This window comes from Apostichopus japonicus, chromosome 15 (assembly GCF_037975245.1).
Source record: "Apostichopus japonicus isolate 1M-3 chromosome 15, ASM3797524v1, whole genome shotgun sequence".
NCBI classification, from domain to species: Eukaryota; Metazoa; Echinodermata; class Holothuroidea; order Aspidochirotida; family Stichopodidae; genus Apostichopus; species Apostichopus japonicus.
Window position 1 is genome coordinate 14,927,044 of NC_092575.1, and position 14,707 is coordinate 14,941,750.

The 14,707-nt window shown below is 36.7% G+C and overlaps 2 protein-coding genes across 10 annotated transcripts in view; one reads left to right on the forward strand and one right to left on the reverse strand.

Annotated features, from left to right (window-relative positions):
* On the forward strand, positions 1-6,646 carry LOC139980521 (zinc finger SWIM domain-containing protein 7-like). Of its 2 annotated transcripts, none has more exons than XM_071992216.1 (7): positions 1-234; positions 1,544-1,635; positions 2,033-2,054; positions 3,361-3,463; positions 4,495-4,573; positions 4,962-4,987; positions 6,227-6,646. In XM_071992216.1, exons 2-7 carry the CDS (start codon positions 1,545-1,547, stop codon positions 6,350-6,352), a joined length of 447 nt encoding a protein of 148 aa, XP_071848317.1. In that variant the 5' UTR covers positions 1-234; position 1,544; the 3' UTR covers positions 6,353-6,646. The 2 variants fall into 2 exon arrangements, with proteins under 2 accessions (XP_071848317.1, XP_071848316.1); XM_071992215.1 differs by having other exon boundaries at positions 5-234; positions 1,540-1,635.
* Positions 6,392-14,707, reverse strand: part of LOC139980515 (uncharacterized) — a 23,164-nt gene continuing 14,848 nt past the window's right edge. For 2 of the 8 annotated variants that reach the window (XM_071992198.1, XM_071992203.1), the window contains exons 2-10: positions 14,120-14,241; positions 13,543-13,631; positions 13,356-13,407; positions 12,265-12,377; positions 10,947-11,729; positions 10,598-10,708; positions 9,038-9,660; positions 7,792-7,993; positions 6,392-7,395 (exon numbers count right to left, since the gene is read on the reverse strand). In XM_071992198.1, the coding sequence (XP_071848299.1) occupies positions 7,103-7,395; positions 7,792-7,993; positions 9,038-9,660; positions 10,598-10,708; positions 10,947-11,729; positions 12,265-12,377; positions 13,356-13,407; positions 13,543-13,631; positions 14,120-14,241 (2,388 nt within the window). In that variant the 3' untranslated portion in view covers positions 6,392-7,102. Of the gene's footprint in view, positions 7,396-7,791; positions 7,994-9,037; positions 9,661-10,597; positions 10,710-10,946; positions 11,730-12,264; positions 12,378-13,355; positions 13,408-13,542; positions 13,632-14,119; positions 14,242-14,707 lie in introns of all 8 variants that reach the window. The other 6 variants (XM_071992205.1, XM_071992204.1, XM_071992199.1 and 3 more) reach the window with 5 other exon arrangements.

The window sequence follows — 14,707 nt, forward strand, 5'->3', positions numbered from 1 at the left end:
TGAGTATACGCCGATGGCTGCGCATGCCTAGAAACCGCGAAGCCATACACACGTTACGTTGGGTGAAACCCCTTTTTTGAATGTCAAATGCACTACAGAAACAACTTTATACATGCTTAGAAACACTTTCGTTTCAAGAAAGGAAAAGCTGCTCTTATTTTGTAAGATGAGCAACGGCGACACAATAGACAGTCTTTGTGATACGGTATGAGAGCCGGACTCAATCCACCAAGGGTAACAGAATCTGGATTTCTTACTAGCTTCCTTGAAACATATTTAGCCTAACTTAGAGAATACGTATTAACTTCAGTTATTGCTAGCCTAGTCCTACCTTACCCAAATAACATTAGCCTATCGTAATAATCTGTGTTTCAGAATCATACTGCATGCTAGTAAAAAGGTATCAAGAACTAAGGCGACTGTACGATGCGTTATCCTTCAGTAGCCCTTTTCTTTAGTCTAGGCTAAGTTACCATTCTTACCAGCTCAACATAAATTTGACTTTACATACTGTATGGGCCTAAAGTAGTAAAGGGCTAACAATATATTTCTGAACAATTTCAGATGCCTAGATGTAAACCAGCCTAGTTTATTTGTCATACTAGTCTAGAAGATATGGTAAACAAAAGTTAAGTTTAGTAGTAATAAAGTTTTATTGGAATAAATTAACTAGTTTAGTCATTGTAAGTTGTAGGAAACAAAGTTCAACTTTTAAGCCTGATTCTAAATCCCTTCAAGGGTAACCTAGTGTACTGCAAAATAGTACTTTTGCATCCCTCTGTTGGTACTGCATGGGATATTTTTTTTTTCAATTTCATATCCAACTTCAAATACAAACTGGTATATGAGTTGTAGCACAACTGATTGCAACAGGAATTGTGTCCTCACTATTCACTGCCAGACTAACCATGTCATGTTATTCTGCCAAGGCCAACAGCAGGACAAACAGAGAAGTTTCTATCCTATCCTCAGACCAATAACATGACCTATTTGCTCTCTGCCTATTCCATTATTGTAACATGTGTATGAAGTTTAGATATGAGACAAATATTACAGAAGTGTTGACTTGTTACGTTCAGAGTGCACCCTTGCAGAAATGGTATGCTAAAAGGACATCTCAGGTAAAATAAGTTTCTATGGCTATCCAGCCTCCACACTAACTTGCCTCCACCCTATCTCCCACCCCTGCCCCCCGCCCCCTTCCAAAACAAGTCAAACCTCCCCCGGCCCACAGCATGATGTTGTACAAAAGTTGTGGGCTATTGAATTCTTTGAAGTACTGCCAAAGCTAATCATTGCCTTGAAACATGTGTTTGAATAAAACACATGTTGATTGATGTTCATGTTAATGATGTGTGTCTGCACTGTCATTGGCAAAGTCACTGCCAGGCAATCGGTGCACTGACATAACATCACTATTCCCCCTGGTTGTAGGGCATAAAGCCACCATGTACAATATTACAACTCAGTCAAGTCTTCTATGATTATAATGTTACATTCCTGTTGACATCATGTAAATACCTTGTCCCTTTCATTCAGCAAGTATGTACAACAATTCAGATGACTCACTGGTAGAGAGGGTGGAAGATCAGTTACTGAGACTGTTACAAGATGAATATGCCAAGAAACAGCAAAGTAAGTATTCCATCAGCTGGTCATTCAACTTAGTACTATCTGCATGCACAGTGAAACATGGAAGCCATAATGTGTCACATGGTTGACCATGTATGTATATATGTGTGGGTCTTGCTAAGGTCTCCAGAAGTACAAACACCTATAGATAGCGTGTACTTTCACATTAATGTACAAACTATGTGAAGTTTGTCTAGGAATGTAATGAAACAGGATTTGCCATTTAGTACCACTGATGTAATTAAGTGACTAATGTTAACTTAATTATGGAGTTTAAATTAGCAATATGTTAGAGATTTTATGAATTTGTTACAATGATAACCTGGCCCATGTTTTTAATGTAGAAAACTGAAAATTATTGATAAGTAGAATTTTTGTTCATTTTCCCCCCTTTCTTTAGTTTCTGATGAGTTGCTCTCCAGGTAAGCCAAAGCAAAATCTTTTCTGTGTTTGGTATTTATTGGACAGTTGAAAATTGTTATATACAATAGAAACTCATTCTCTAGACCAGGGGTCCCCTAACTGGGGTGCATGAACCCAGGGGTAGGTGAGTCCATCCCAGGGTGATCGTGAGACGTATCTAAAAGTCAAAACTTTAGTACTTTTTGTTGAATTAAAATCTGATATATCATATAATTTAGTAATGTACAACAGTCGTACTGTACCTATTGACAATTTCTTTTCGCGTTCCATACACATGTTGCCATTGTAGTACTGTACCGTGCATGTGCCATAAATAACTGAATTATGAAACAGACACAGTCCGCATGACTTTGGTGAAGTTGGTGTACGCATGACAGTACGTCCTGCAGATAAAGAGCTGATCTGATCTTGAAGTTTCCAAATAAATATTTGTTCATCTCGTTTCTTTCATTACAATAATACACTATGAATTTGATCTTTTAAGAAGCACTGTTATGTGTATTATAGTATAATAATGACTCAGATCGTGTCTCAAAAAGTTGGGGGTTCGTGGACAACTCTGGCATCCACAGGGGGTTTGTGGAGGGATAAAGTTAGGGAAACCCTTCTCTAGACAGTGTGACAAGTGTATTAATCTATACGGTATTTAAAGACCACTGTAGTTGGTTACTATTTTACTTGCATCTGAGCCTGCGCACTCCAGAGAATATGACCTTCTGTAATGATTGAGCAAGATGAAAATCCATTAGAAATCATCCATAAAATCTATGTGTTTTAATAACCACGCCATCCAGACACCGCAGCAGACCAGAGGGGTACAAATGTGCGGTGAATTGAGGTCTGCAAGCTCTCCAGACAGGAATAGGAGGAGAAAACGCTTACAGTGCTTTCACTTCAGAGAACATTTTCCATTGAAATATCACATACTTGATGTTTTGGCAAATTAATTTTAATATTCATTTTTATAAACTTGTTATTTAAGTGTAATACAAGATTACACCATAAATTTGTAAAATCTTAGTCTCCTTTTTTACATGTTTAACTTTCAGCCAAATTTCTATTTTGGGAATATAGAAAATGTTCTTCTTTGACACCAACAAAATCAAATTATCAATGTTTTTTGCTTGCCTCAAAGTGTGATTCTCATAACTGAATGAAGCAATTAGAGCTTACATTAAAATGGTCTTGTGTGATGATGGCAATGCTGCATGCATGTGACTCACTAATTGAATTTTTAGCCTAAATTAAACTATGCGTGTTGCTTTAAATTATGAATGATTGTATAGCTTTCTCTTTTTTATGCAGCTTGAATTTTGTTTTTGGGAATCCTCTTTTGCCAGCCCTTGATCTAGTAGACCACTCAAACGTTACAAAATTCAGTAGTCCATCCGGCAGGGTTGCCTTTCAGGTATCACAATCCTACTTAAACACATCTTAAAATATAAAATATTCATCAAAAAATATTACTTTTTCAGTAAATTATTGTTTTAGAAGTAACTATGTTATTAAAGCTTTAATTATTTTTGCTACATTGTTTTGGGTCACAGGATCACAACTCAACATACTTTCAAACTCTAATTTCATAATTGAGACATAATTGATTGAAAATGGCCCAAATTTAATGAATCATGAAAATTCCTTACAAGTTGATTCATTGTTTGAAGGCAAGAGAATCTATTGATCAGATACTCATCGACCTGTGTGTGAGGATTTGTGAACAGGGTCACTCCCCAAACAAAACTTACATTGAACTATTTTGAAATTTCTTCCCTACCACTTTCTGGGTTGTACCAAATGAAAGTGGGGTGTGATCCGTAGCAATACCATCTGCAAGGTACTGTGGCTTCAAATTGGCACACACCATCAAAGATAGCGACAGTACTTGCCAATGTGCAAATACAGGGAGCTGTATAGATGAGCTCAGTTGGTAGAGCAAAAGCTTGTAACCCTTAGGTCACTTGTTTCAATGCCATTGTAGTGAAAAGAACGTAACCTGGTCATTTCAAGTTTCTTTGACATTTTCCAGTAAGCTCTCTAATCATCATTTACTTCTATTTTTTTTTAATCCAGCGAGTTCCTGCGAGTGCTTTAATAACCAAAGAATTCAAAATGAGAACATTCCAAAATGCTACACTAAGTTATTCCCTGTGATATTCTTCAGTCAATAGCATGAAAGCTTCGTTTACACGTTCTCGTTTAGAATACAGTTTAGTAGTCTGAAATAATATTGAATCTTTTTGAATCTATTTTTTTTTTAAATCTATTTTTGAATCTTTGAATTTTTTAATCTATTTTTTTATAGAAAAAAGCTATTATTTTTGCTATTACTAAAGCTATTATTAAAAAAGCTATTATTTTTGAAGGAATGCCAGTTTTACCAAGCATTTACCTTCATTTTCAATTATTTAGATTTGTTTGTTTTCTCTCATTGGTTTAAAGGTTAAAGGAACTACCGGACACTTGTATGCCTTGTTGCCTTCAAGTCAGTTCTGCTCATGTCCATATCATGAATTTGGAGGTTTGTACACACTACTTTAAAATATTATGCATTGATGTATGAAGACTAATGAACAGCTGTGATTTTCTTAAAAGCCCAGATATGAAATTATTTTAAGATTTAAGAAGGCACTTGATCCAACTAAAATTGCTACGGCCTCCCAAAATATTCACCATGTCAATGTGAATGGAAGAATGATTAATGAGTTTGAGGAATTCTCAACTTTTTGTCATGCAGAACCATGCAAAGAGCAAAAAAGAACACCACAGAATTATTAAGTTTGACTTGTTTGGAATATTTTTAATGACCACTTGTGGAAAAGCCATGAATGTAGGATATAATAATCCAATTCTTCCTTGTAATGTGAAGTGAATGTGTTACTTCATTTCTGTCATTCTTGTTTTTCCAGTGCTTAAGAGGAAGGAAGCACCAATGGTGAGTTTATATTTCCTTGATTTTGTTATAGTGTCGTATAGGATTGTGGTAAACTGTGGCAATTTGCCCCATATTCAGTACATTTGTTGTGTTGGATAAACGCATTCAAAATCTGTTGAAAATATTTGAAACTCTCCTTTTGTTTCCAAGATATACACATTTGAAGTTTTGATAAATTTGGAGAACGAATTAAATATGTGAAAACTATGACATAGAGTGTTGGCTGTTCACTCATCAAGATTCTTATTTTATCCCTTAATAAGTTAAAAATAACAAGTGAACCACCTTGTTACATATATCATTAGAATAATGTGATGTTCCTCTCTTAAAAGAAGGCAATGAAATATTTCAACAAATCGCCTTGAGCCATGAACCTGTGTTCAGTGTCCTTGAAATGAAGGTTGTGAAAACAAAGGGATAACATAACAAAATTAGGCAGTCACTCCTTTTACATCATCAATGTGCATAGTGTGCTCATAAATAAAGTTAGAATTAAAAAAGACTTGTAAAATGGTCAATCTTTGATGGGAGTTGCAGCTATTGTCATGATTTCTAATGCCTATTAGAGTGATTAGGACAATATTGTTCATAGGAGTAGGTAGACTTTAAAACTTGCTACACACGTTGAACGTTTCGCTACAATTCAAATAATGCAGTTGTGTGAATAACATTTCCATCAGCTTCGAGAGAAGCAATTTGAATTCTAAATTTTTTTATGGTAACAAAAACCAAGCTTAGTAGGCGAATGCTTCAATTTCAATTAATTTTAAGTAAAAGCAAAATATTTCAGGGCTCACAATAAACGGTGTTTGTAGATTGCAGCCAAAGATGAAAGTCCCAGAAGGCCCCTTGTGTTCAAATTTTGTCAATACAGTGAAAATCGTTTTTATTTTTGTCCCCTCAAAGACACGTTCAGTACAAATAAGATACTGGCAAAGATCATACTAATGAATATATTCATATGAACTAACAGGAACAAAACAGAAAGAAACATTTAGTAATATTTTAACAGCAGTCATTTTCTATCTTCAAATTATTGTCTGATGTATGCAAGTCCTTTGTTGCCTTACTACAGGGGAAAGCTCTATTGGTTGCTAGTATCGGTCAAATTAATAACACTACATCCATATTCATGTTTTTACATTCATCAGTAGCAGTGTATGCATGTAAAAATTCACTGATTCAAAACAGAATGCAGTTTCTAAATGTTGTTAATAATTTTGGTCCATCTTTCTTCAGTGCAAACATGCCCTAGCAGTTCTTATCTCTTGTGCAGTTGGTACCTGCAAGGAGGCAAACCTCTCTGATGAACATCTCGCACAGTTGCTCCTCACGAACACAGACACTGCGGTAGATGAAACCTGAAGAATGTATCCAATGACAGATAAATGCTGGAGTTAGTAAATAAGCTCTAGTTAAGATGTTATCTCTGAAAGCAGTATTTGTGGAGGAATCATGGATTGAGTCCTTTCGCTAACTTCCAACTTTGTCAGAGAATGTAATTGGAGAAGTTCAAACAAGGAACACCAAATAGTGGTACAATGTACAAAGATGCATTGCTTTGAAAGTCACTATAATTCCACACTGGGAATTCAGTTTGTTCATTACACAGGAGCTTTCAAGAGGTGGCCTTTGAGACCAAATCTGGCCCACGAAAAAGAAGAAAAGAAAACACACATGCACAATCTTGAACTAATCTGGTGTTTGGGTCCTTTTTAATGCCTTAGGCTTGAGCATCCTACCAGCTTACCTAGCACATTGATCAATCTAAACATAGTGTGATTTTTGGTTTCCTCTGGCCCTTGTAGAAAATTTATTGAGAACCCCTTGGCATAGATCATTAAGAAAATGGATCATTTAGATATTTAAGGTTTTAGGTAGCATTAACTGTCAAATATCACTTCTTTCAAAGAGATACCAAATCAATTCACAATATATAACGAAGCAGTTGCATATGTGGCATCTGTTTATTTCATTTTCAGTGTATGCAAATGAGTAATGCTTGTTGGAAAATCGTAAGTATTCAAATGCAGCTTTTGGTTATAAAACATTTTATGAAATAAAAGCAAAGTGCTGATCTGAAATTTTATGTTTTGTATTTATTTCTTGTAAGTTTTATTCTTCCCATCTTGTAAGGTCATTTAACCAATTGGGTGGAACTAAGGAATCAGAACCTCCATCATTTCTCCAGAATCCATCTTGAAACAAATCTTCTGTTGGAAACAGCTCATCGTTTCCTATCAGGTAGATGGATTTGATAGATGAAAGGTCAATACTGTCATAGAACGATGACTGCTTTTTATAGACTGATCTCTCTCCGGGCAATTTTGTTTGATACTTGAATGAGTTAGCTGGGATCGGTGGTTTAGTTACAAGAGTCGTTGACTGGATGGGATTTATTGTCTTGGCTGAAAAGAGGGGAAGAAGAGTAAGAATATTTACAGGCTAAAAAAAAGAAGGCATGATTTGAAGCATTCAGTTAAAGAAATGATACAGAAATTGCAGTTGCCAACAGGTTTTAAAAAACACCAGTAACTGAAGTTGCATAGGAAATTTGATATGTAGCCATGACATGATGTCACATATCTCTAGGCAATCTTATTTCAAACAGAAGTTGATAAATTTGGTGTTCCTTATGACAAATGGTATCATATAAAAGTTGTAAGTTTGAAGGTTAAGTAGCCAGCCTAAAATGTGTAACATTTCAAATGTCTATAGAGATAACATACCAATACAAAGCAGTTTTAAGCTTTAGTAGCCAGCCCTCTAAACAGTGTTACAAGTAATACATCAACATAACATACCAATACAAAGCAGTTGACATTGACAAGCCAAGTTACTAAGCAGCTCTCCTTTGTATGTGATTAAATTCCAAAGTCTTGGTCTTTTGATGGCTGTGATTGGTTGATTGCTGTACTTGGCATACCACTCCCTTTCAGTCTTGTACCAAACATTCTCCGACATAACAGATCCATCAGGTAGCAGCTCAGCTTCACTTGTTTCTGCCTAAATCAGATGGAGAGATGCAGTTACTGTGTATATGACACGTGTAAATATATGTAGTGGGCAAAATGGGTTAAAAATAGTGAGAGAAGTGACTTCTGATCCAACCAGGCTTGGGGTAATCGTAATCAGTAATCGTAATCGATTACATTTTTTGAAGTAATCGTAATCGATTACTGTTGTGAAAATTACAAAGTAATCGTAATCGATTACAAGGGCAAAGTAATCGTAATCGTATTACATTTATGATTACAGTGAAATTTGAATGAGAAGGGCAAAATTAGTAGAAATGATTAAAACTAATTCTTACTATTGGCTTTTAGTGTGACCAAAGAAGTGTTCCTGCTTCTAGAATTTGGTGGATCAGAATTTGCTTTACCAGAGTTGAGCACTTTTTGATGAAAATAATTTACTTTTACTTTGGCCTTCCATGTCCCATGTACTGTGGAATGCCCCATTTCAAAGCTGTTTAGTTTTATTTTGGGTTATAATGTAAAAGAGTTTTTAGTTTTGCTGCTATGCAGAAATTATTAGTTTACAAAATATAGTGTTGCATGAAAATCTTCATTTGTTTTACTTTAGTATATGTCTGTTTACTCTTTGTCTGTTTAAATTGTATTGTTACTGGACTTATGGGTTACACATCTTAAACGTGTTAAGGCATAAATGTGTAATGCCTGGTAGGAATTGTAGATATACAGTACTTCCACAATTTTGTCCGTACATACTGTAAATGCCCTTCCTTTGCCCTATTTCATTGCCCTATTTCCCAGCAGAGAGTTATATTAAACAGATATGCAGAGGATTGTGCAAGTAACCACAATGTAATCGTGATTGTAATCACGATTACACTACAATGTAATCGTAATCGATTACTTCAACTTTAGGCTGTAATCAGAATCATACATTCTCAAGTAATCGTAATCGATTACATTCAGATGTAATCGCCCCAAGCCTGGATCCAACCGAAGCAAAGCAAAGGGCAGTTGGATTTGCATGGTTACAAAAGATTGACAATATTTGAATAAGTTTGATATTGTTGCTTACCTTGCCAGAAATCGACAGACAATTCTTTTGCGGTGTGATGACTCTTTCATCAATCAAGTCCTTGAGGGTCAGATGAGGTATACGTGCTGTCCTCCCAGATGTGGACTTATGCTGTGACGGGGTCATTTCTGTCGAAGTAGGATCCATTTCACTACTGTTAGTCACCTCATCATCGCTTTGTGTCTGAGTCAAGTTATTCCCTCCATCTTTGTTAAATTGGGATTCAGCAGTACCTTGGGTGATGGTTTGCATCCTCTCAGTGGGAATAGAAGAGAACTTCCCTACATCGTCGGAAGTGGTAGTACTCTCGTCTCCATTCGGTCCGATGCCTTCATCTTGACCAGTTACTTTCTCTCCAGTGTACAGGTTTGTTTCCATCATCTTGGAATAGAGTACACCCACTAGCTCTTTGTGAAGAGTCAACAATGAGAGAATCTGTTTCTGCTTGAAGCTCAAGCCCAACAGTTCCTCTTCCTTCTTCGGCTGACTTGTTGTCGTGGTTGTTGCTGCGTGTGAATGATGAAGGCTCAGGATTTTGTCTCTTTTCTGTTTCAAGGAGTTTGCTTCTGCTTTCATTTTCTCCTTCAGTGTAGACAACTTTTCTTTGAGATTCGATAAGACTGCTGTGTACAAAAATTCATGACGAGATATTTTACTTGCATGTTACGAACAACTTTTCGATAATGATATGCATGGGCAGAACTCAACTTAGGAACCCCTTTTGAAAATTTGTTTTGCACAAACAAACAAAATAGTTCAGTTTAGCTTAGAAAGAACTATTGACCTGTTACCCAGTGGCATCGCTAGACATTTCAATCTTGGGGGGCACAGCACTTACTTAAGGGGGCTCAATGTTTATTTGTGAATGCCTTCCTTAGGGAGGGGTATAATGGGAGGGGGTGTCCCCTTCCCATTTGAGATATTTTTGATTAATAAGGGTCCTTATATGCCGTCTGGTGCTATATTTTGCAACTTGAAGTAACTTTATGTTCAAGAATTTTGGGGGTTAGTCTGTCTGATATTTATGTTTTTAATTGAGGCAGATAAAGTTTTTGTTTGAGCATTTGTTTAACACTACAAATCACATCGGGGGGGGGGCACAATATTTAGGGGGAGGGCACGTGCCTGCCCAGGCCACCCCTTGGCAAATCTACTGCTGTTACCCAATCCCTGTATCTTTTGGATCAATACAAAAATGGTTTCTTATTCACTCTTTTGTTTTTGACACTGAATATAAACTATAACAGTGCTTTCTTTCGTTAGTACTATCTTGACTCTGCACTTCCTATAGTGGCCATGGATGTACAGCTAAACTTGTGCCACAATATGTTTGTTTTTTTGGTATTTTTTAAATTGTGCTTAATACTTATGTAGGATAGAGACTCTTTTGTACCCTCCCCTCCCCCTCCTTCCTCAAAGATCAGTATCAATGTTGCCAAAAGTGTTTGAGGAGGGGGGGGGGGGTAATTGTAGGGCAGAACAGTGTTTGGGAGACACACATCTCTTTTCTATTTTTCTTGGCATATTTCATTACCAAATTTAAAACAAGATGGTACCTACTGGAATCATCATTTTCTTTCAGTGCTGCTTCAACCTGTTTGTACTCCTCCAGTATGTGATCAATCTTGTTTGATTCGTCCTGTGTGGATCGAAGTAACTGCATCTCACAGGACTGAGGGTGTAAAGAATAAGAAAGAAAAAATGAATAAAGGGGGTATAGACAGTCTCTACATATATACAATGACGGAGATCTCTCTAGCAAAGACTTAAATAATGAGATGTGGTTTTCAGATAGCAAAGTGGAAAAAAAAACATCCTTTAATGACATGTCATGTGCATTTGTCTGCTATTTGAATTTCATTTCACATCCTAGTGCTGCTTATTTGCTATAAATTTGCTATATATCTCAACACAGGCTCAGAGCTTACCGCCTGCTCTATCAACAGATCCTTGGCGTCTGCGTTGCCTGTGGGACCTTTGCCGTTTCCCTCATGTGTGGCTTTATCATCGTACACATGAGTCACATCATCCCTGAGGTCCACATTGTTATTAGACATGGCAGCATTTGTGGGCTCCTTCTCTGATGTCCACGAGACTTTTTCTTTGGTTGATATTTCACCATCTTCACTACTAAGCAGCTTCTCTTCTTTCTCTTTGCACCCGTCGTCTACTGCAGCGTTTCCTCTTGCATGACTATTCCCAGAGCAGTCTGTCCCTGTTTCCTTAGCTGTTAAAGGGAATGTGCCATCTGACTTGTATCCAGCCAGGCCGCCATTTTCTGGAACATCTTCATCCGATTGCTCTTTGCTAACCTGCTTTGACTTTGACTTTTCAGAGCCACCCGAGAGTTCGGTTCCTCCAACTGGCCGAGTGAGTGATTTAACCGAGCTCTGGATATCCTTTGCCTCATCCAGTTTACATGGTTGGTTATCAACATCTCCACTGGCCTGTGTAATGCTATGTATAATTTTGTCAGTCAATGATGATAGTTGGTTTCTAGCCTCCTCTCCAGCTCCTGTTGATGACAAGTTGCCTCCGGTAATGAAAGACAGATCCAGCGAGGGACAACTACTCTGGTTGCTGGAAAACAATGCCTGTGAATATGCCCCAGGACCGTCTGTTATTTCGAGTCCCAAAGAGCTAGTTGCACTTAATAAAGCCAATGGTGGCAAAATAGTTTCATCTTTGTCAGCTAAAATGAAAAAAAGATAAAACAAAATTCACAGCAGATTCTTTCTTCACAGACAAGAATAATTTTTCTGGGAAGAAAATTTACTTAGTGTCTTCATTTCCATTAGGATAGTTTACACTCACTATACAGAAGCCATGAAAAAGAGATCTTTTAAAATTATCAGCAGTACATGTAATTATTTATTGGAAGCCAGTCAATTAAACTTTGTACCAACTGTGAATAGTCATCCTAAAACTATTGCATAATGTAGATATAGCATTAATGTTAACATAAACATTATGAAAAATAGATTCATCACTCTATTGAGTAATGCAGCAAATATTTCAAAAGAGAAAAAATTAAACTTTGCGTCTACTGTGAATCGCCGACCTAACACTGTTGCAATTAAATAAAACACAGTAATGTTTACATGATCTTAATGAAAAAATAGATATAAAAACCAATTATGATCAATGAAAAATAGGATGACATTCAAAAAATGAAACTCTGGAGTATGTAATAAATTAATGTTTAATAGACACATAACTAAACTCACTGTCTGAAGGTGGCAAGAACGATTTTCTTGGTGGTGTGAAAACTGGTGAGTGGTGATAATTTTGAACAGGCTTGAATAAGGGAAACTGTAGAAGACCAGCATCTTTACTGCAGCTGAAAACAACCAGAAATTATTTCAGGCTCTTGAGAGACTTATGCTTGCAGTTAATTTTAGAATCAAAAATAAAAATTAAGAAGAGGGAATTCAGTGGTGGAGCTAGGAGTATTGGTCAGGGGGGCGAGAATGATCTGTAGGGGCACTTTCTAAGCGGAGCGCCACCACAGGTTGGCGCGGAGCGTACAAAAATATTTTGAGTAAAGATACTCCCTAGATCGCCGGAAATAACCCTTTCCGGGCCTGCTAATTTGCAGATAAACGAAGAATAAATAGGTGTCATCGCCATTTGTGACAACTCAGAAGTTTATATGGATGTTGAAACTTTGAAAACCCTGTACAGTTCTTGGAAATAGTTTTGTACAACGGAAGTGCCGATAAATTAAAGACCGCCGTTAGAGCATTTTGTCAGAAAATTACACCAACAAATTGTGACAAATGTCAATAGGGAGATGAGAGCACAATAAAATAGTCAATAATCGCGAATGAGTAAAAAGTGGTAAAAAGCTGAAAAGGACGCCAACAGTCTATTTGAGTCCGTCAGGGGGCGCATCCGCCCCCCCCCCCTGACTGTATGGACGCTCTGCCACTGTTTTACCTGGATATGGTCTAGCTCACCACACATCTTATGGGCACATTCACATGTGATAAGGAGATAAGTGTCATTGATTAGAATTGACCATACAGTTGTTTTGAATTATAAAACCTCTATGTGGCGAAATGTCTGAATAAGAATAGAGGACTTTATCATGGATTTCATAACATTTTTGAACATCTGACTTGTTTATATACACATACAACTTATTACAAGGCAGAAAAATCAGCTAAAGCTATGTAAATACATTGAAACAATGATAATTATTCTCTGGTGTCCAAATATATTAGAGTGATTTGAAGAAATTATTTTGTTAAGAGTGTAATAATTCACTGGGGCTTCCTAAGTTACTTCACAACATTTTAATTCTTTGTTAATTTACCTTGAGTAACTTTTGTTGCAAGGAGACTTTCCTGGATGTTTTTCCTCTTCATCTGCAAAATTAAAACATCCAAATGTTGCAAAAATAAATCCTTAGAACACAAGCCTTTTAGGACAAAAAGCAAAACCTTGCGTAATTAACAATCTATTTCCTTCTTGATAGTTGTAAATACTTGGCAGTTGCTTACCCTGATTCTGGGGTGTCTGCCCACACTGTTTTTTCTGTTGTTTAAATTCAAAATCTGCAGGTGTGTCTCTTTTGATAAGTCTGTCTAAGCTGTGAAAGTATCACCAGAAACGAAAGTCTAAGGAGAAACTTTGAGCTAAAAATATTGTTAATGTGAAACAAAGTAAAAAGGGTAGGCTAGACCTAGGCTAGATTAACGTTAGGACTAAAGGCTTGCCCTAACTTAAGTTAGGCTAGTCAACAATTAGAAGAGAATGTCACAACTAATAGTTCATTTGTGATTTACTGGAAATTAAACATCATACTGATTTTCCTTTATAAATTGTCACATCTATGTCACTCGGCAGAACCAAATAACAATATTCAAAAATCCGAATGACCTCTGTAGCCTAACGTGAGGACTGTATCATACATGTTGGACGTAATCTAAAGTAATGACGCACACATGCAATACAGAGGAAGATTTACTTAGCCTAACTTAGGCCTAATAGAAACTTATACTGTACAACTGGCGTACAGTAATACGAATAAGCTTAATATCCGACAAGCATTTGGTAAACATCATCAAAAAATCTAACAATTCAAGTCCACCGAGAATTGACGGTGATGGAGTTCTCGCCGACTCGACTGAATTTGCAACCACACTATTATCAGTTTCACTCCCAGACTCATCTTCGTCAGTTGACCGGTCGTCCATATTCTGTGAAATTTTAACACATTAACTTGTTAGACGACGGCAGCAATCTATATATGATCGGGTAAACTGTGTGGATTACGTCATTATATTGTAACTACTGCACTAAGTCTTAGCAAAGATTCTAGTCTTAGAAAGACGCTACCGTGTTTTGAACCTCATATTGTAACCAATTCTCAAACCAAAACAGACACATATTCAATTGCTTCAACACAGTTTTGAATAGTTATGTCCTCACAAAACGTGCAAGAAAGTGTGTTATCCCTGCTCTATATCAAATATAAATTTTATCTGTGAGCGTTAACTGAAATATCGCCCTCTAATTTTCAAGTACGCTTTCGTTGACAGATAAATTTTCAAGAGCTTTTCACTTTGATAGTGTAAAACAACATATAGTATAGACAATGCGGTATTTGACGCCGAAATCGTAGGCGGAGTTGCAATAAAGCCAAAGTAAACTCCCAGACGGGAA